The 22,171-nt window shown below is 38.1% G+C and overlaps 1 protein-coding gene across 4 annotated transcripts in view; it reads right to left on the bottom strand.

Annotated features, from left to right (window-relative positions):
- Positions 1 to 22,171, bottom strand: part of AXDND1 (axonemal dynein light chain domain containing 1) — a 103,352-nt gene that overhangs the window by 77,865 nt on the left and 3,316 nt on the right. For all 4 annotated transcript variants that reach the window (XM_060197761.1, XM_060197764.1, XM_060197763.1 and 1 more), the window contains exons 4-15: positions 21,193 to 21,296; positions 18,285 to 18,405; positions 17,081 to 17,166; positions 15,654 to 15,710; positions 14,086 to 14,188; positions 13,075 to 13,196; positions 11,411 to 11,551; positions 9,461 to 9,565; positions 8,630 to 8,750; positions 6,536 to 6,637; positions 3,827 to 3,987; positions 804 to 867 (exon numbers count right to left, since the gene is read on the bottom strand). In XM_060197761.1, the coding sequence (XP_060053744.1) occupies positions 804 to 867; positions 3,827 to 3,987; positions 6,536 to 6,637; positions 8,630 to 8,750; positions 9,461 to 9,565; positions 11,411 to 11,551; positions 13,075 to 13,196; positions 14,086 to 14,188; positions 15,654 to 15,710; positions 17,081 to 17,166; positions 18,285 to 18,405; positions 21,193 to 21,296 (1,287 nt within the window). The remainder of the gene's footprint in view (positions 1 to 803; positions 868 to 3,826; positions 3,988 to 6,535; positions 6,638 to 8,629; positions 8,751 to 9,460; positions 9,566 to 11,410; positions 11,552 to 13,074; positions 13,197 to 14,085; positions 14,189 to 15,653; positions 15,711 to 17,080; positions 17,167 to 18,284; positions 18,406 to 21,192; positions 21,297 to 22,171) is intronic.

Below are 22,171 nucleotides of genomic sequence, written 5' to 3'. Positions count from 1 at the left end.
ATGTACATATATGTGGGGGCTTATTTCTAGGTTCTCAATTCTATTCCAATGGCCATTGTGTCTGTTTTTGTTCCAATACCAGGTAGTTTTTATTACAGTGACCTTGTAATATAGTTTGAGATCTGGGAGTATGATGCCTTCAATTCTGTTCTTTTTCTTCAAGATTGTTTTGGTGACTGTAGGTATTTTCTGGTTCCAGATAAATGTTTGTAGATTTTGTTATATTCTCTTAAAAACTGGTGGAACCTTGATGGGAATTGCATTAAATTGGTATATGGCTTTAGGCAGAATATTCATTTTGATGATGTTAATTCTTCCAGCCCATGAACATGGAATATCTTTCCACTTTGTATCTTTTTCTATTTAGGATAATTTTTTAAAGAGATGTGATTCAGTTGTAGATATGAAATGGAAAGTTTACAAGCAGGGGCAGTGGCACGCCAGGTTAAGCGCACATAGTATGAAGTGCAAAGACCTGCACAAAGATCCCAGTTCGAGCCCCTGGCTCCCCACTTGTGGGATTGGAGGGGGTTGTTTTACAAGAGGTGAAATAGGTCAGCAGGTGTCTTTTCCTCTCCCTCGCTATCTTCCCCTCCCCTCTCAATTTCTTTCTGTCCTATCCAAAAAAAAAAAAAAAAAGAAAGAAAGAAAGAAAAGAAAAGAGAAAGGAAGAAAAATGGCCATAGGAGCAATGGATTTGTAATGCTAGCACTGAGCCCCAGCAATATCCCTGGAGGCAAAAAAAAAAAAAAAAAGTAAACAACCAGTATTTCAGTTACCAAGATATTTACTAAAATTCCTACCTTTTGCCATTTTTTGAAGTCAGAAATAATAAATTCGACTCCATTTTCCTTATTGTCTTTTTCACTGAAAGGAAAAAGAACAAGGGTATCAGAACAAGGAAAAAATTAGGAAATAATTAATCCATACACTATATAGTAAGTAATATATGTGTTTTCCTTAAGGATTTTTTTTTAAATATTTATTTTGTTTATTCCCTTTTGCTGCCCTTGTTTTTTTTTTTTTATTGTTGTAGTTATTATTGTTGTTGTTGTCGTTGTTGGATAGGACAGAGAGAAATGGAGAGAGGAGGGGAAGACAGGGAGGGGGAGAGAAAGATAGACACCTGCAGACCTGCTTCACCGCCTGTGAAGCGACTCCCCTGCAGGTGGGGAGCCGGGGTTCGAACCGGGATCCTTATGCAGGTCCTTGTGCTTTGCGCCACCTGCGCTTAACCCGTTACGCTACAGCCCGACTCCCAGAATTTTTTTTTTAATTGCCACCAGGGCCATTGCTGGGGCTTGGTACCTGCATTATGAATCCACCACTCTCAGTGACCATTTTTCCTTCTTTTTATTTTTGTCTTCTATTTTATTTGATAGGACAGAGAGAAATTTAGTGGGGGAGATGGAAAGCAAGAGATCAAGACAGAAACCTGCAGCCCTGCATGTGGGGACTGGGGGCTCAAATCCAGATCACTGCCCATAGTAATGTGTGCACTAAACTGGGTGTATCAGTGCCTAGCTGATTCCTTAAGGATTTTCGTGCATGCTTTCTAGACCCTCTCCTCATACGCAAATGAATTCAGGCTCTAGGTAGACCTGAGTATCTAATTTATAGGGCCATGAATCATTTTGTATTAGAAGGGTGATCTCCGGGACTTTGGAATTCAAAACTAGATCATCATAAAAATAATTTCTGGGGGGAGTCGGGTGGTAGTGCAGCGGGTTAAGCACAGGTGGCGCTAAGCACAAGGACCAGCGGAAGGATCCCGGTTCGAACCACCGGCTCCCCACCTGCAGAGGAGTCGCTTCACAAGCGGTGAAGCAGGTCTGCAGGTGTCTGTCTTTCTCTCCCTCTCTCTGTCTTCCCCTCCTCTCTCCATTTCTCTCTGTCCTATCCAACAACAATGACATCAATAATAACTACAACAATAAAACAAGGGCAACAAAAGGAATAAATAAAATAAATAAATAAATAATAAAAAAATAATAATTTCTGGGGTGGAGGAGATAGCATAATGGTTATACAAAGAGATTTCCATGCCTGAGGTTCAATCCCCCACACCACCATAAGCCAGAGCTGAGCAATGCTCTGGTAAAAAAAAAAAGAAAAAGAATAATTTCTGTTGAATACAGCTGCCAAAACATTTACATACACACACACACACACACACACACACACACACACACACGGCAAAAGTTGAACAATTATGAGGTCAGGAGTTCCAATTACCCAGTAACAGTTTCCTTTTATATTTCTGAACTCTCTCAAGGAAAAGCTCTTGATAGAGAAGTGTCTGGAGAGAATCACACCACCTCTACTCCTCTCCTACCAATGTGCCAACAAGCAGTAGAAATAGGTACTGCCAGTAGCAATCAGTTTTTAAAATTTTTTTTAATTAATTTTATATGACAGAGAGAAATTGAGAGAAGGGGAAGTAGAGAGGAAGGAGAGAAATCTACAACACTGCTTCACTGTTGATTAAGTTTCCTCGCTACAGTAAGGGACTGGGGACTTGAATCCAGGTCATTGTGCATTGTGTAATATGTGCGCTCAACCAGATGCACCATTGCCTAGCCTCAGAAACCAGTTTCTGTTTTCAAGAATTTGGGGTGGGGACCAGACAGTGGCACATCTGGTTAAGTGCACACACTATAGTGCACAAAGACCCAGGTTCAAGACCTTAGTCCCCACCTGCAGGAGGAAAGCTTCACGAGTGGTGATGTAGGGCTGCAGGTGTGTCTCTGTCTTTCTCCCTCACTAGTTCCCCTTCCCTTTCAATTTCTCTGTCCAATAATAAGTAAATAAAAATTTAAAAAAATAATTTGGGGCTGAAAACACAAAACTATACTCTCAATTAAAAATGGAAAAGGTACCAAAATGTGACCCTACCCTCCAAAAACAAAGCATATTAAAGCTTTAAAAAAACCTTAGCAATCCTTGAGTTCAGACTGCATCGAAAGTATAAATTCACATTAACCTTTGCTGTAATTTGGTTATCCAGCATCGCATCAATTTATAAAATAAACTACTTTACAGGCTACTTTTTCCATTGTCACATATCTCTAATGGCTACAAAGTATTTTATCCAATCATAATCAATCTTCCCCTAAGTACCACTGTCTTACTGAACTCTTAGATTTACTGACTGTAAATTTGCAGACAGTGTCACATGTCCTAGCTTTTTAAAAAATTATCATTATTATTTTTAATAATTTTATTTATTGGATAGAGACAGCCAGACATCAAGAGGGAAGGGGGAGATAAAGAGGAAGAGAGACAGAATGACACCTACAACCTTGCTTCACCACTCCCAAAGCTTTCCCCTGCAGGTTGGGTCTAGGGGCTCGAAGCCTGGTCCTTGCTTATTGCAACATGTGTGCTCAACCAGGTGTATCACCACCAAACCATTATTATTATTATTATTATTACTAATACTACCTTACTAGAGCACTGCTCAGCTCTGATTTATAATTGTGTGAAGGACTGAACCATAACCATTATACTATCTCCCCCTACCCAAGTTGACTTGGTATTACAAAAAAAGATAAATAAAAAGAAATGAAAAGGTGGTATAAATGGGAGCAGCAGTTGAAAAACAAGTTCAGAATGGACTACAGAAAGAATGAGCTCTAGAAATTCAGACCTGTTCAGTGTTGAATGTACCATTTTAAGAGATGCTTATTACCATCTGCAAATAATTTTAGAATATTTACAAGGTTAGAGAATGTTAGAAGCAAAGAGACCAGGGGGACAATTAGACTGAGTTAGTTATCAGATATGATGTAGTACAATAAAGAAAACTCAATCCTTGGAAACGCACTAGTATTTGAAGAATTGCTGCCACTTGATAACACCTTCCTTAATAAACTGCAGTGTTTCCTTAGTAGACTTTTCAGTTTGGTCTATTTCCTGTTTAAATTTAGTCATCATGTTTCTCCATTTCTGTGTTATCTTCTGCAACAATGCAAGGTCTGCTGTGTCCTAGATAGAATGCACAGAATCAAACAAGTTTTATGTGTATTTATGTAATAAGCAATGATTAATATAACCTAGGTCATTATTAATATAATTCTAGAACAGAAATGATGAACCTTTTCTCTATCGAGGGCCATTTAGGTGTTTATAACATTACCTGTGGGTCATTCAGCACTACTAATTTAAAAATTAGCACTTAGTGTTACTATGAAAAAAGCTGTGGTTGGGCAGGGGAGATAGCATGATGGTTTTGCAAAGGATTTTCATGCCTGAGGCTTAGAAGTCCCAGGATAGGGAGCTGGGTAGTAGCACAATGGGTCAAGTGCACACAGTGCACATAGTGCAAAGCACAAGGATTGGACAAGCATCCCAGTTCGAGCCCTTGGCTCCCCACCTACAGGGGGGTCGCTTCACAATTGGTGAAGCATGTCTGTAGGTGTCTTTCTCTCCCCCTCTCTGTCTTCTCCTCTCAATTTCTCTCTCTGTTCTATCCAACAACATTAGCAGCAGCAACAACAACAATAACAGCAACAATGGGAAAAAGATGGCCACCAGGAGCAGTGGCTTTGTAGTGCAGGCACCAAGCCCCAGCAATAACCCACAGCCAAGCAGTGTTCTGGGGTCTCTCTCTCCTCTCTCCCCTCTTCTCTCTCTCTCTCCCTTCTCTCTCTCTTTTCTCTCTCTCTCCTCTCTCTCTCTCTCTCGTCATTAAGACAAATATATATATGGAGAGAGGAAGGCAGGATGGATGGGTGGTTGGATGGATGATGGATGGATGGATGGGAGGGGGAAGAAGAGAGGAAGAAAGAGGAAGAGGATAGGAAGGGAAGGAAAAATAAAAGGAAAGAGATGTGGTTCCCTTGCCAGGGTCAGACCAAATGATTTTTCGGGCCATATATGGTCCATGGGCTGGATGTTCTCCACCCCTGTTCTAAAAACAGCCATAAAAAATGGATCAAGGGGGTGGGGGTATATAGCATAAATGGTTATGCAAAGTGACTCTAGTGCCTGAGGCTCTAAAGTCCCAGGTTCAATCCCCCGCTCCACTATAATCAGAGCTGATCGGTGCTTTGGTAAATTAAAAAAAAAAAATGGATCAAGGCTGGGGAAATGGCTATCTTTCTCATATAAAATAAATCCTTAAAAAAAAAAAACTGAACAAGAAATTGAAAAAATATTCCTCTCTCTCCTACATAATCTCTTTTTAGGGGTAAACTTTTTTTTCTTTACAATGTGAGCCCAATTTCCACACTGAAATGTGTGAAAGGCAGCACAATGGAAAGAACACAGATTTCAAAGTCAAAAAGAACCAGTTGAAAATTCTAGTCATTTTCAGGCTACATAACCTTGGAGGATATTTTTTTTTCTCCAGGGTTATTGCTGGGGCTCAGTGGCTACAACAAAATGCTCCTGGAGGCCATTTTTTTCCCTTTCTGTTGCCCTTGCTGTTTAATCGTTGTTGTTATTGCTGTCATTGCTGTTGGATAGGATAGAGAGAAATGGAGAGAGGAGGGGAAGACAGAGAGGGGGAGAGAAAGATAGACACCTGCAGACCTGCTTCGCCACTTGTGAAGCGACTCCCCTGCAGGTGGGGAGCCGGGGGCTCGAACCCGGATCCTTACACAGGTCCTTGTGCTTTGCACCATGTGTGCTTAACCCACTGCACTACCACCTGACTCCTGGGATGTGTCTTAACATATCTGAGATGAATTCTTCTTTCTTTTCCTTTCTTTCTTTTTTTTTCTTTTTTCTTTATTTTGGATAAAGACAAAGAGAAACTGAGAGGGGATAGAGGAGGTAGAGAGAGAGAAAGAGACACCTGTAGCACTGCTTCTCTGCTTGTGAAGCTTCCCTCTGTAGATGGGGACCAGGGGCTTGAACCAGAGTTCTTGTGCTTTGTAACATGTGCACACTATGGGATGCACTACTACCCAGCACCAACATAATGTTTCTTTATTTATAAAGTTAAAACCCTAATATGTATTTCACAGAATTATAATAAGAATTAAGTGAATAGACTAGAGAGATGACTCAGCAGGTAGAGTGTAGGGGGCCCTATATTCAATTCCTAGGACCACATATGACCAGGGCAGTGTCCTGGAAATTCTCTCTCATAAAAATAAATAAATGATAATTAAGTGAAATGGCCAGTATAAATGGTGTGACTCAGTTTGTACTAACACATTAAATGTCACTTATCTACTTTTCTAACTAATGTGCTCACTAAATTATCCCATAAAATTGCATACAGTATATCAGTAATTATTTCAGTGAATATAGTTACTTGTATTTTTTAAGTTTAAGCACTAATAGGACAATTCTATAAAGAAGATTTATAGTGTTACTAAGGTATATTGCTTATATTAGGATTAACCTAAATATAATGAAGTAAAAGTCTTTATTTTCCTTTGCTTAAATTTTTCTTTTTGCCCACAATAAAGTACAAACATAAAATTAAATTTTAAAATCTCTACATTCGGTGAAAACTTCTTATAAACTCAACCCTCAGCACCTGGAGTCTCTTCTCCCATAATCTGAATCAATAGAACTTTACCTTGGTTGATAGCAATATGATGAAATGCTTGGTATATTTATTCCAGCCTTTTTCATTGAGGTAAAGTTTTTTAGCCAGTATGATTCTATTTTTTTCAATTACCTATTAAAAAAATTACTATTTTTAAACCAAAGCCATTTTCATATATTAGTTTATCATTGGACCATTATTAACTCAATCACAATTCCTTACGTAAGCCATGAACTAATTTGTTTCTTAATTTTTTATTAGCAATTTAATTGTGGTTTACTAAATTATAAGATGACAGCTTATAGTTCCAGACTGCACCCACTACCAAAGTTCTGTGTCCTTTATCCTCTCAATAATAGTCACCATAGCTTCACAAAGTCTTAAGAAACAGTTTGGCTACTTCTTTTGCTTTTGTTTGTTTTGTAAGTTCATTATGAGCTAATCTGAATCACAAATTTTATGTTTTCTAAAATTACTGAGCTGGAAACAAACTGAAATATAGTATGTAGCCAAGCTTCTTAAAAAAATTCCCTCTTCAAAATCCTCTACACACTTAAAAATTGCCAAGAACTCCAAAGTTTGTGTGTGTATATGTATTGCATCTATTTATATTTAATACATTATAAAATAAAATAATTTTAAAAATATATATGTTAACTTGTTGAAATATAATGTTCTCTACTATATTAATAAAATTATTTTTATGAAAAACAGCTATATTTTCCAAAACAAACAAAATAATGAAAAGACTATTTTATAAGTCTTTTAAAACATCTGCCTTAACAGAATAGCCATTGGGACTGGAAGGTGATACACCTGACTGAGTGCATACATTACAGTGCGCAGGGACACAGGTTCAAACCCACAGTCCCTAGCTGCAGAGGGAAGCTTCATGGACAGTGAAGTCTCTCTCTTCTTCTCTCTCTTTATTTCCCTTTTCCCTCTCAATTTATCTGTGTCTATTCAAAAATTAGAAATCTGTATTTTAAAAATATTTAAAAAACAGAATAGACATTTAACTTCAACCTGCAATAGTACACATTTTCTTGTTATAGTTGTCACTGGGGCTTTATCACTCTGCGCTGACATTTTCAGATAGAAAAAAAGAGACAGAGGGAGAGAAAGAAAAACCATCACAGCACCTAACTTCCCCCATTGTAGTGAGAGCTGGGTTAGAACCTAAGTTGTACACCTCTCAGTTCAGGTACCTCCCCAGATAACAGAATGACAGTGAAAAGAGGAAATGACATTTTGGCACTACATTGAAACTAGTTCTGGTCTCATTACCCAGGGACCCTTTGATTATACCTTAAAAACCACTAATTTATTGAATCAGTTATACAGACATTCAATGGATGGTTCTATGCATATATTCACGAACAAAATGTCTTTTTCAGGGAGTTGACATTCTAGTTGTCACTTCCTGTTGATATGCTTCTAAATTCTACTTATAAGACCTTCTGTTTTGATCATCAGGTTAGGTTTGCTTGTATTGCTTAACGCTGTGGTCTATTTACATAGTCATTGTTTTCACTGGTTTAATCCCTACTGGTTCTTGTGCTTTTTCCTTCTCCCCACCCCCTATCCTACGTACTTCCTCTTCCTGACACTTCCGCCTCAGAAGATATATAGGATAGGATTGTGATTAGAGATTAGTTTGTTGAACTGCATCCCTGCTCGTCAATAAACATTGAACTGCGTTCCCAGCTCAGCCATGAGTCCCTGATTGTCTCTCTCCCGCCCACGAAGCTAGCGTGGCATCTGGTGCCCAAACTGGGACCAGCAACTTCCCATTGGAAAGGCATTTGGGGGATAATCTAAAACGAAACCTTATTCTTCTCCAGAAAGTTCTACCCAGAGTTGGCCATCTAAAGTAAAATAGCTCTGGTCTTCATTTTACCCCATACTAAATATGCCAGTCTCCCAGACCTGCTTCTCATATATTTACTGTCAGGACAGTTTCTTCTTGGGTATGTTTATTTCAGGAGGAAGCATCTCATCTTAGATGAAGTCAGGCCATTCTAAGGGAAAGTGGCACAAAAATCTTTGTCTAGAACACAGAAAACTGAAAGTGGAACTATATCCAGCCAGAAAAGTTTTAGTTATGAGTCCAGATGAACCAACCTTTAGAGCCAATTCATATGTGGCTGAGCTCCATATATCTCTTTCAGCCATTAGCTGTTTAATATCAGTTTCCATCCTTCCTCTTTGCAATGTATATAATTCATGGTACTCTTCTACAATTCTAAAAGAAAAATTAAGAAACAACTATGTGGGGTGGAGGGTAGATAGCATAATGGTTATACAGATACTCATTCCTGAGGCTCCAACGTCCCAGGTTCAATTCCCTGCGTCACCATAAGCCAGAGCTGAGCAGTGTTCTGGTTTAAAAAAAAAAAAAAAAAAAGGAGGGAAGAAACAACTATGTAAAGATACATATTTTCAAAGATAGCAATTTCACTTCTAGGGGTACACCCCTGAAAAGTTCTCTTACAAAATATTTATTTATCTAAATTGCCAGCAGGGTTACTGCTGGGGCTCAGAGCTGACCCACAAATCCATGGCTCCTGGAGGCCATTCCCCTCAACCCTTTTTTTTTTTTTTTGGACAGGACAGAAAGAAATTGAGAGGGGAAGGGAGATAGGGAGAGAGAGAGATAAGACACCTGCAGACTTGCTTCACCACTCATGAAGTATCCTCCCTGCAGTAGGGAACAGGTGCTCAAATCCAGATCCTTACACATGACAATATATGCACTTAACTGAGTACACCACTGCTGGTCCCCCAAGATATTCACAAGATGTCTATTTACAACAGTGCACAGAGCATATATTAATTCCTTCAGACACTGTCATCATAAAAAGAAAACTTCAAATGCCTCTATAAAATGACGCTTGTTAAAATAAGATGGGAAGCAAGTATGGCAGAACAACTGGCTGACATTTAATAACTCACCTGGAATTCTTTTCCGCATCCAAAAGGGCTTGTGCCAAATCCCCATGGGCCTTCTCTACTTCCTTTGTTAATGTTATATCATGTGCCCGAACCAGACATAGTTCTCTGGAATAAAGCAAAGACATTTTAAAAAATATTTATTTATTCTATTTTGTTGCCCTTGTTGTTTTATTGTTGTAGTTATTATTGTTGTCACTGTCATTGGATAGGACAGAGAGAAATGGAGGGAGGAGAGGAAGACAGAGAGGGGGAGAGAAAGATAGACACCTGCAGACCTGCTTCACCACTTGTGAAGCGACTCCCCTGCAGGTGGGGAGCTGGGGGCTCAAACTGGGATCCTTACACCGGTCCTTGCGCTTTGCCCCACATGTGTTTAACCCGCTGCGCTGCTGCCCAACTCCCAGCAAAGACATTTTGTACTCTCAGTTAAAGACAAAAATTTACAACCCAGGCAATCAGATTTATAATCAGTTATCTCCTCAGTCATCATGTGTACACCTCTTCCTAGTTTTTAAAAAAATTTTATTTATTCCCTTTTGTTGCCCTTGTTGTTTTTTATTGTTGTAGCTATTATTATTGTTGTTGTCATTGTTGTTGGATAGAACAGAGAGAAATGGAAAGAGGAGGGGAAGACAGAGAGGGGAAAGACAGACACCTGCAGACCTGCTTTACCGCTTGTGAAGAGAGTCCCCTGCAGGTGGGAGCCAGGGCTCGAACCAGGATCCTTATGCCAGTCCTTGCGCTTTGCGCCACCTGCACTTAACCCACTGCGCTACAGCCCAACTCCCCTCTTCCTAGTTTTTCTGCCTGTTAATCCAAATCAAGAAACCCAGTGTACATCTGGATAGAATCTCACTAGGTTTTTGCAATGTAATCAAGCTGGCTAGGAAAGGCAGAATGCAGACATGGGGGAAGTGAAGGAAAATGCTGACAGCAAGGTCTTGAAGTTGCTCTTTTCCACCCTCTGAACTGCCACTTTTATTCTTGCACTTAACCCGCTGCGCTACCGCCTGACTCCCATTATTTTCCTTTTTTATATAAAATTTATTTTGTATAAAAAGAGAGGGAGTCAGGTGGTAGTGCAGCGGGTTAAGCGCAGGTGGCGCAAAGCACAAGGACCGGCATAAGGATCCCGGTTGGAATCCCGGCTCTCCACCTGCAGGGGAGTCGCTTCACAGGCGGTGAAGCAGGTCTGCAGGTGTCTATCTTTCTCTCCCCCTCTCTATCGTCCCCTCCTCTCTCCATTTCTCTCTGTCCTATCCAACAATGATAATATCAATAACTACAACAAAAATAACTACAATAATAAAACAAGGGCAACAGAAGGGAATAAATAAATAAATAAATAAATAAAATTTTTTTAAAAGCATCAGACAGAAATCAAGAGAAAAGGGCAGCTAGTAAGAGATAAAGAGAGACACCTGTAGCACTGTGTCACCACTTGTGAAGCTTCCCCCATGTAGGTGGGGTATGGAGGCTTGAACCTGGGTCCTTAAGCACACTTGTGCTCAACCAGGTATACCATCACCCAACCTCAAAGATACCTGCTTTTCCATGATTATGACCCAGGTTTGAGTCCAATCTCCATTGCAGCAGAGGAAGCTTCAGTATTTTGGTATTTTTTCCTCTCTCCCTCTGATGACATCTCTTTTTATTTATTTTTATTTATTATTGGACAGAAACAGAGAAATTGAGAGGGGAGAGGAAGATAAAGATGGAAAGATACAGAGAGACACCTACAGCTCTGCTTCATCAATTGCAAAGCTTTCCCCCTGTAGGTGGGGACCAGGTGCTTGAACCTGGGTCCTTGTGCACCATAAGTGTGCGCTTAACCAGGTGTGCCACTGCCTGGCCCCCTTCTGATGATATCTCTATCTGAAGAGGTCAGCCTGCAGTGATGAAGATTGGAGGGTGGGAATCCAGGAATAAAAAGTAATCACAGATTTTTACCTAGTCAACTCCTCGATGACATTTTTGAAATTATACAATTCTTCTAAGATACGCTGATCCATCACTCGTTGAGTTACCAAGTCTTTGTAGAAATCAATCATCTGTCGTACAATTTGATCAAGCATTTGTACATACCGCTGTCTGCATAAGAAAGAGGGAAAACAAAACATCATGCAGATGAACAAAGAAAGGAAGCAAAAATATGTGAGATGAGAAGTAATGTTAAGGAAAGAACTAATGAACAGACATATAGTAGATTCTAAATAAATATCATTAGGTGATGAAAAAGCAAATGAAAAAATTCCCACTAACTATTACCTTCATTTACAGACAAAAAGAAAAAAGAAAAGGTTCAGATTTTTTTTTTTTTTACCAAGGTCATACACCTAGATGATGATGATCTAAAAATAGATTGGGAGACTTCTACAGGTGTGGTCATGGAGTAATAGCTGCCTCACATTGCTCTCCTGATAAACAACATAAAACAATGAAAACCACCTGAAAACTCAACAAACTACAACTGGGATTTCTTCAGAAACTCTAAGCTTCAAAAACTAAGCCACAGGTGAATGCAGACATGTTTGGTTAATGGATGGAAAAAGGGGTAAAGGAGAGATTCTCAGGACTTAAGAAGCCATACTTAGTAACAACTGGCACCATTTTTGGAATTATGCAGCAGAGCACATTGCCAGTAGTAGGCATTTATCCAAAGGATACTCAAACATTGATTTGAAGGACATATGCATCCCTTTGTTCATAACTGCATTATTCACAATATCTAAAGGGTGGAAGCAACCTAAATGCCCTTCAACAGATAACTGGCTAAAGAAGTTATGGGATATATATTCCATGGACTACTACTCTACAAACAAAAAATTTGATATTGTGTTCTCTGGGACAAAATGGATGAAACTGGAGGTGATTATGCTTAGTGAAATAAGAGATAAAAGATAACTACCAAATGGCTTCACTCATATGTAGAATCTAGAGATCTGATACACATGAACTTGGAAAAAAAAAAAAAGGAAGCAAGCAAATTATTAAGACTTGTGAAAACTAGTGGTTATCTTTGGGAGAGGGGAGAATGGAGACACAGAACTTTGGTGGTGGGTGTGGTATGGAACTATATACACTATAATCTTAACAATCTTGTAACCTACTATTAATCACTAATAATTTTAAAAGACAGATTGGTATGTCTCCAGGAGCTATATACTTCTTTATTTCTTTTTCCTGCTTAACCACTTGTGAAGCTTTCCTTTACAAGTGGGGAACAGGGGCTTGAACTTGGGTCCTTGTATACTCTAAGGTGATCACTTAACCAGGTACACCACCACCTGGCCCCAGAGCTATATATACTTCTTCCACTATTTCACATACCACTTTATTCCCAATCATAAAATAACATGGAGCCAAGCATGTAAACAGAAATCTTGAGGAAGTTCTTAACTGTTGTAATATATTTTTTTACTATAGAAAGTATGATAGGAATGTACATAGGTTCTTTGCTGTTAACGGAATACATTAAGTGTACTTTTGTGACAGTCTCAAAAGCAGATATACACATAATTCTAATATAAAATTCAGAAGGAAACCCAAATACTCCAGTAGCACTCCAGTAAATATTCCAGAAATACCTTATTGTGTCAGAGAATAGCTCTAACCTGATTTTGGACAATAGTTCTCCTCTATCTGCACAGTCCACACTGACTTGTCGAATAAGTTCATGAAATACTGTATTGTAAATGTTCTGTTCTTTCTTCAATAAATATAGTAATTTGTGAATCTGGAAGAAGATAACCAAAATTTACAGTCTTGTCAGTAAACCTATTTGAAAAGTTATCATATTTTCATATATATACAAAATAGTATATTATCTTACATCCACATCTAATCCTATATCATTCATAAGATGTAGTAAGGTCATAACATCCCTTCTATAATTTATCTGCCAAACAAAATCTGAATCTCATCATGAGTTAATGTCAGACAAAACAACACTAAAGAACATTTTACAGGGGCCAGATGGTAGCACACCTGGTTGAGTGCACATCTTACAATGCCCAAGTACCCAGGTTTGAGCCCCTGGTCCTCACCTGCCGGGGGAAAGCTTTGCGAGTGGTGAAGCAGAGCTTCAGGTGTCTTTCTATCTCTTTCCCTCACTATCACCCCCTAAATAATAAATATAAATAATAAATAAAAATTATAAATTTTATTAAAATAAAATAAATAAACATAAAAATAGTACTGTAGTTCTGGGTGGGAAGACAATACAATAATTATGCAACAGACTTTTATGTATGAGGCTGAGAGGTCCCATCAGTCCCATAACACCATAAACACTGCTGAATAGTGCTATGGGTAAAAAAGAAAAAAAAAAAATAAAGAAGAAAGGAGAAGTAGAGATACTATATTAACAATTACCCAACATATAGCACATGCCAAACACTGTTCCAAACCTTTTACATTTGTTATATCATTTAATTCTGTAACAAACCTAAGAGGTAGATACTATTATCTCTAATTTATAGATGAGGAAATTGAGGCACAAATATATCAAACAACATATGCAAGGTCATCAGCTAATAACTGGTAGGGTCAGGATTCTAATCTAGATATGTTATTATCAGAGTGAACTCTCTTAACCAATAGGTTAGAGTGGTCTTTACAATTACCTTGGTTGGTCCTGCATACTCCTGAATCTCTACACCAGCCCTCTCTAGCATTGTATCCATCACATCATTCAGCTGGACCACTTCCACTCTCTTATTAGGTTTCCTAAAAGATTAAGGTGGCAGACCTATATGATTTACTAAAAAAAAATTTATTTATTATTTAAATTTATTTATTATTATTTATTAAAATAGCCATTCTGTGCTTTATCAGCTGAGTTATCTCCTCAGCCACAAAATATAAAAATAGTTCATATATGATAGAGCAATCCTACTTCAGAGCATTTGTCGGAAGTGAAGTCAAAGTCTCAAAGATTTATCAGTTTTGGGGGGGGGGTAGACAGTATAATGGTTATGCAAAGAGACTCTCATGCCTGAGGCTCTAAAGTCCCAGGTTCAGTCACTTACACCAACATAAGCCAGAGCTGAGCAGTACTGTTTTTTTTTTTTTTTAAGATATATCAGTTTTCCCATATTCAGCATAGCATTATGCACAATAGCCAAGATGTGGAATCACAAACATGCAAAACCAGATAAGGAAAATGTGGCATATGCATAAAAATATAATTCACTCTTTAAAAGAAGTAAATTTGGGCTAGAATAGCTCACAAGGTAGAGCAAGTATCTTGCTTATGTGTGGCCCCAGTTCAAATCTCAGTTCCACATGGGAGGTGCCATGGTACCATGGGGAGTTCTGGTACTGGGGTCTCTTTCCTTCTCTCTGTCTCTATCTGAATGAAAAAGTCAGCCCAGGACTAGTGGAATAGTGCATGTAGGAAGCCTCTGATCCACAAAAAGGTGAAAAAAGAAATTCTGTACTACATAATAACATGGACGAACTTGGAGAACATTAAACTAAATGAAATAAGTCAGACACAGAAAGACAGATACTGCATATGCCATTTATGTGAGGTATTAAAAATAGTCTCTTATAAAATGGGGGGAAATGGCAAGTGATCATCAATGGGCATATAGCTTCAAGTGCTCAAGGTGAATGATATATATATCTGCCATACAACACATCGTGCTTTTAGTTAGCAGTCTGTCCTGCATATTTGAAATTCTGACTAGCTTACCTGATAGTGTGCCTACCTCGCCATGCACACAATTCAGGTTTGATCCCTGGGAAACACCACACAGGACTATTATTGGCCCAGTGGAAGCTTTGGTGCTGTAGTGTCTGCCTATTTCTCTCTCTCTCTCTCTGAAAAAGTAGTCTAGAGCAGTGAAATCATACATACATGAAGCCCTGAAGACAAATATATATGTATACATTTCTATTTAAGAGGGTAGATTTCATGTTAAATGTTGTTTTATTTACTACAACAACATCAATTAAAAATTTTAAATATTTAAAATATTTTAGTATTTAAATATTGTTATGTATAGAAATTGAACATGTAATTAAATAAATGAAGACAATGATTAGAAAACAGAATTGTGGGCAACTGTTGCTATGGGTATCTGGTGTAACTTCAGTATCTCTTGTGTAATAAGGTAAAAATGAAATAGATCTATATTGTATATAGTTATTTTTTCTGAGAAACATTTAAAAAACAAATGGTACTTACATGGATGGGAAGAGCAATAACCTGTTTTCACTATCTGTGAGGAGAGTAGTATATTTGCTGCAATAAAATAAACAGGTGAATGTTACTGTACGAAAACCATCTGGTCCATTCTCATTTATTACAATAGGATCTCAGAACTATGAAATTGAAAATTTTGGCAGTAATCAAAATGTCTATGATTTTGCATGCAAAATGAAACCTAACAGGCCTCAGACATCTATAAACACAGATGTAATCTTCTTCTAGCGTTTGCCACAGATGTAATGATATTAACCATTTAAAACATTTTAGCAAAGAAATTTAAATTACATTTCTAAATATGTAGAAAATATTCTTTATTTTCTCTAGAAAAGAAAGAGGGAGAGACAGTAAGAGAGAAGGAAGGAAGGAACGAAAGGAAGGAAGGAAGGAAGGAAGGAAGGAAAGTAGGTAGGTAGGTAGAAGGATGTTCTAAGACCAGTTACATCAACAGTTAGGTGAATGACGCAACGAGGTCCCACGTTCAACCTCCAGCACCACCTTAAGTCAGAACTAAGCAGTGCTCTGGCCTATCTCCCTCTTTATCTGTGACTAAAATAAAAGTAATGAACGTTTTAAAATTTTTCTGAAGAGGTTATAAAACTTCAGAATCACAGTGTATTGAAGTCTTGAAATAAGAGAGTGTATATTATTTTTTTAAAAAGCTGGTGCCAAAAATATTCCTCAAAGTTAAATGTCAGGAAAATACAGATAATAATTTCACCACTAAAGTTCCAAGTTTTTCTTTTTAATCTTTTAAAAAATATTTATTTATTTATTATCCCTTTTGTTGCCCTTGTTTTATTGTTGTAGTTATTATTGTTGTTACTGATGTCGTTGTTGGATAGGACAGAGAGAAATGGAGAGAGGAGGGGAAGACAGAGAGGGGGAGAGACAGATAGACCCTGCAGACCTGCTTCACGACCTGTGAAGCAACTCCCCTGCAAGTGGGGAGCCTAGGGCTGGAACCGGGATGGGGTCCTTGCGCTTAATCCACTGTGCTACCGCCCGACTCCCGTTTTTAAGCTTTATTTACTGGACAGAGACAGCCAGAAACCGAGAAGAAAGGGGGTGATAGAGAGGGAGAGAGACACTTCCAATTTACTTCACCACTCATGAAGCTTTCCCCTTGCAAATGGAGGCTGGGAGCTCAAACCTGGGTCCCTGCACTTTATAACATGAGCACTCAACTAGGTGCGCCACCATCTGCTTGTCCCCCTCCCCCGCCAAAGCTTTATAAAGTAAGATCTTTCCAATGTCTTAAGTTATATTAGGATTACAAATCAAATGTTCCCTCATTTTGGTGCAGATATAGCCTAAAGACACAAGTGATCTGTTCTCAGCTTCTTTATCTCTGTCAAAGAGGAAACAGTTCAGTTTATCAGATATTCAGTACAGAGCATACTTACTCATCGTAACACTCCAAACCTGTAACTCCTGTATTGGACACAATATGAAACTCTTCAGGAATCAAAGTATCTCCTAGTCTCTTTGGCTTAAGAAGAAAGGAAAAGTGATAAGAATGAAAAAATATAGATTAAAAAAAAAAGAAACCTTTAGCTGAACATGTATTAAAAAAAAAAAACCCAACAACCTTAGTATTATATATGTCCCATATATTCAGAAATTGAGTGACTCTTTCAAATTTTATAGGAATTTAAAATTCACCTTAGTGGCCAGGGACATTGTGCAGAGTCAGAGTGCTGGACTTGCATGCATAAGGTCCCAACTTTGATACCCAGCCACATAGGTCAGACTAATGTTCTGGTTCTCTCTCATAAATAAATAAGTTTTAAAAAATTAGAATTCACTTTAGCAACATTTTAAAAATCAGAATTCTACAGGCTTAAGCCATTTTTTTCTTCTTTTTAAAATCTCTCACATCAGATTTTTTTTTACTAGATTATCATGCCTCCACAATTCCACCACTCTAGCAGACTTTTTTTTTTTTTTACACAGAGGTTAAGAAATGAGCATAATGGCTATGCAAACAAACACTCATGTCTGAAGTTCCAAAGTCCCAGGTTCAGTCTCCCATACCACCATTAGCCACAGTTGAACAGTGCTCTGGGATAGAAAGAAAGAGAGAAAAGAGGAAGGGGAGGGAGGTAAGGGAAGAGAAGAAAGAAAAGAAAGAAGCAGAGAGGGAGAGAGACAGAGTGAGAAGAGACATCACAACACTGCTTCACTGTTTGCAAAGCTTGCCCTTTGCACAATGCTCCCATGTGATGATTTGGGGCTTGAATCTATGTCTTTTCACAGAGTATTATGTACTCAACCAAGTGAGTTGTCTCCTGACACTCTAAGATAGATAGATAGATATATATCTCCTATAGGTTTTTTTCTAGATTAAAGTAGATAGTGTGATTTTGAAAATGGCTTAAAATTCGCTTTATTTAATCTTTTCCTACTAAACGCATGCCTTCTCTAAAATAATAAAGAAGCTACATGGAAACTGATAAGCAAAGCAGGTTGTCATTAGGTTGTCAGAAAAGTCATGACATATTTTCCTGTTTTTCCATGAAACCTACAGTATGACAATTGCTTTGTTTTGGGGGAATAATCTTTCTTAAAGTAGAAAAGAAAGAAGAAATTGTCAACTGTTTTACTTACTTTGTGGGGCACAATAACGCCATTGTGTGATTGTGATGGATGATCTGGACGTGGGGGACAAACTGCATTCTCTCTTGTCTCTCCTTTAACATATTTAATATCATATAGGAAAGAAATATCCCTAAAAATGAGAAAAATGTTTACAAAATAAATGCTCTGTCTGGGCATGAAATAAGAGTGGGTGAGGTTCACAGACACATTACCCTGGTAGAAGGTAAACAGAGCCACATAACTACTCTCCTTTGCTCTCCTCCACCTCCATCCTTTTATTCATTTTAAATTCTTCATTCACATCAAATACCTTCCCTTACTTCAATCTCATATATATTCTCTTCCCCAGGGTTATTTCCTTCATTTAGGTCTTGGTATCATTTTGCTCACATCATCAAGGATCTCATTTCAGCAATAATAAAGCCTGCATATATCACCCTCTCTTCTTTCTTACAGATAGAGGGTGAGAAATGAAGAGGGGAAAAGGAGAGAAAGAAGAGGGAGAAGATACACCATAGCATTGCTCCACTGCCTATGAAGCTCTCCATTAGCATAGTACTCCTGAGGCTCTCACATATGAAGCCTGTGGTCTGCTGAGTGAGCTATCTTCCTAAACTATCAGTTCTCATCTTCCACAATTTCCCTTGAATATTTTCTAGTGCTGACAACTATGTATCCAACAACAAATTACTGGAGAGAGAGAGAGTCAGTCACAAACACACACACACACACACACACCACATGATATACAGCTTTAAAAAAGAAATCCTGCCATTTATGATAACATGTGTGAACCTGGAGAATGTTATGCTGAGTAAAATAAGTCAGATGATGTAAGACAAATACCACATAACCTCACATATATGAGGTAAGGGAGTGATGTTGGAAGGGGAAATAAGGAAATATTGGTCAAAAGGTATATTTTCAGTGAGGCAAAATGAGTTCTAGATACATGGATGCATAGTTAATTATTATTTAAAGTACTTCAAACATATCATAGCCATTAATTCTTAATACTAGTAATTGTAACCATGATGTGAAAGCATAAAATAATACACAGATGCTTTATGACTCTAAAGTCCCTGGACGGACACACACACATCAACAGACCGCATTTCTGCCACTTTCTATGGACTTTAAAGAAGAGTTCCATAGCTCATAATAGTTCCACTTCTATAGCTGAGTAATAGCATCTTGCATTTAAATAGCACTAGATAGTTTTATAAGTGCTTTTGCATTCATTATCTCATTGGCACTTTGTAGTATCCCTGGAAGGCAAATAAAATGGAACAAGTCTATTATTCTCTTTTTACAAATGAGAAAATGGAACCTAGAAAGACTAAATACCCTGTCCATGCCAGGTAAATGTAAACATTTCCTTCACATGTTTATTTCACTAAGGGGCATGCAGGGAGGCAACTAACAAGTGGACTATATGTACACAATAAGAAGGTCATGATCTTACAGTCTTCACAGGGGAAATGCTGACATTTAGAATATTTACAGGGCAGCTGGGGAAATGGCTCAACTGATAGTATGCCAAGACTTGTGGTTCCCCTGTCCAATCCCTGATATTATATGTACCTAAGTGGTGCTCTTATCTAACTCTCTCTCTCTCTCTCTTTCTCCCTCTGTCTTCTGTTTTATATGTAATAAATAAAATAACATCTTTTTAAAAAAAAATAAGAATGATCTTAAAAAAGCATAGTTGGGGGGCTGGGTGGTGGCGCACCTGGTTGAGCGCATGTATTACAACACGCAAGGACCTGGGTTCGAGCCCCCAGTCCCCACCTGTAGGGGGGAAGCTTTGCAAGTGGTGAAGCAGTGCTGCATGTCTCTCTGTCCCTCTATCATCCCCCTTCCCTCTTGATTTCTGGCTATTTCTATCCAGTAAATAAAGATTTAAAAAATGGAGATCGGGTTATGGGAATTGTGCGGAATTGTACCCCTCTTATTCTATGGTTTTGTTAATGTCTCCTTTCTTAAATTAAAAAAGAAAGAAAGAAGGAAAGAAATGAAGAAAGAAAGAAAGATCTAAAAAACATCATAGTTGGGTCAGGCAATGGCACACTTAGCTGAGTAGTACACTTAGTATAGTATAGTGTGCAAGGATCCTGATTCAAGCCCCTATTCCCCACGTGCAGAGAGGAAGCTTCACAAGCAGTGAAATAGTGCTGCAGGTCTGTGGGTCTGTGTCTCTGTGTCCCTCTCTCTCTCTCTACCTTCTCTCTTAATTTCTGTTTATATATAAATAAATAAGTAAATCAAATATTAAACAACAACAACAAAAAGTATCTGCTGATTTGATATATATATTTGATAGTATACAGACTCAGGTTCCTTTGAGGAGAAACAGGCATGAAGCACTTGTTTTTCAAGGTTTTCTATATTATGAAGCTCTAGCTTCCTGCTCTTTTGTAGAACAAGTAAAAGAGCCACCAAAGGCATTTGGTCTGTCTGATCTTGTCTGTTCCACTTGTGTACAACAAGAAATGTGGAATGAAAGGGATAAGAGCATAAAGGCATCATGGGGTGAATTTAAACAAACCAAAAGCAATTATAGAACATTTTACTGATGAAAGTCATACACAAGGTCCTGAAAACTCTTCAGATATTATTCTGAGTCATCTAGAAAACAATGAGCTTTAAAATCTATGATTCTTGGGACTGGAGAGATAGATAGTTCACTAGGGAGGGTGTGTGCCTTGCCATGCATGTAACTCAGACACATAGGTGCTGTGCTGTCCTGGGTGCAATGAAACTGCACATGTATAAGGTCCCAGCTCTGCCAAAAAATTAAATACATGCCAACTATAATTCTAAGATTTTTCCCTCTCCTACCCCTGACAAGGAAATAATATGAAAGGAGAAAATGTCTCTGTTCCTGCACATCATGTCCACTAGCATCCTTTCTTACCTCCCAGCCTTTTCCAGGGAAACAGGATGGTCAATCAGGTATCTGAACTTATTCCTTCGAGTAGGGTGATGCCAGACATTGTCAACAGTGCGAGGTAGAGTGCCCTGAGAAAAAGCAAAAACATGAATATCCAGCAGAGGGTGCTCTTCTCAAATAAAAATCTACAAATTCTTTAGGGAACCTACATGCAGGGCATTTGCATAGCTAGAAGAAAAAATCAGAATTTTTGCAGAAATATTGTAGAGAAATAATAAGACTAGTACATTATAGATAAATATTATATATAATATAACAAATATTATAGAGAAATAATAAGACTAGTACAACTCAACAGTGAATAAGAAATGAGTAAAAGTAATAATTATAACAAATATTATAGAGAAATAATAAGACTAGTACAACTCAACAGTGAATAAGAAATGAGTAAAAGTAATAATTATCTTTAGGTAAATCACATAAAAATAGATTAATGAAAATACTCAAGCATATGCCCTGGAATATTTGTGCAAATGATTTTAATTTCCAAAATAGAAAATTAAATTTAAAATATTTTACTGGAGTTGGGCGGTAGCACAGCAGGTTAAAGAGCAAGGACCGGTGTAAGGATGCCAGTTCAAGCCCGGGTCCCCACCTGCAGGGGAGTCGCTTCACAGGCGGTGAAGCAGGTCTGCAGATGGTCTTTCTCTCCCCCTTCTATCTTACCCTCCTCTCTCGATTTCTCTCTATCCTATCCAACAGTGACGACAACAACAACAATAATAACTACAACAATAAAACAAAGGCAACAAAAGAGAATGAATGAGCCATGGTCCGGGAGATAGCGCAATGGTAAAGCTCTGGACTCTCAAGCATGAGGTCCCGAGTTCCATCAGCGGCAGCACATGTGCCAGAGTGATGTCTAGTTCTTTCTCTCTCCTCCTATCTTTCTCATAAATAAATAAAATCTAAAAAAAAATATTAAAAATATGTATTTTACAAC

This window comes from Erinaceus europaeus, chromosome 9, assembly GCF_950295315.1.
Source record: "Erinaceus europaeus chromosome 9, mEriEur2.1, whole genome shotgun sequence".
In the NCBI taxonomy this organism is placed as follows: Eukaryota; Metazoa; Chordata; class Mammalia; order Eulipotyphla; family Erinaceidae; genus Erinaceus; species Erinaceus europaeus.
The sequence above is the reverse complement of the archived record's forward strand: the minus strand, read 5'-3'. Positions and strand labels throughout refer to the sequence as shown.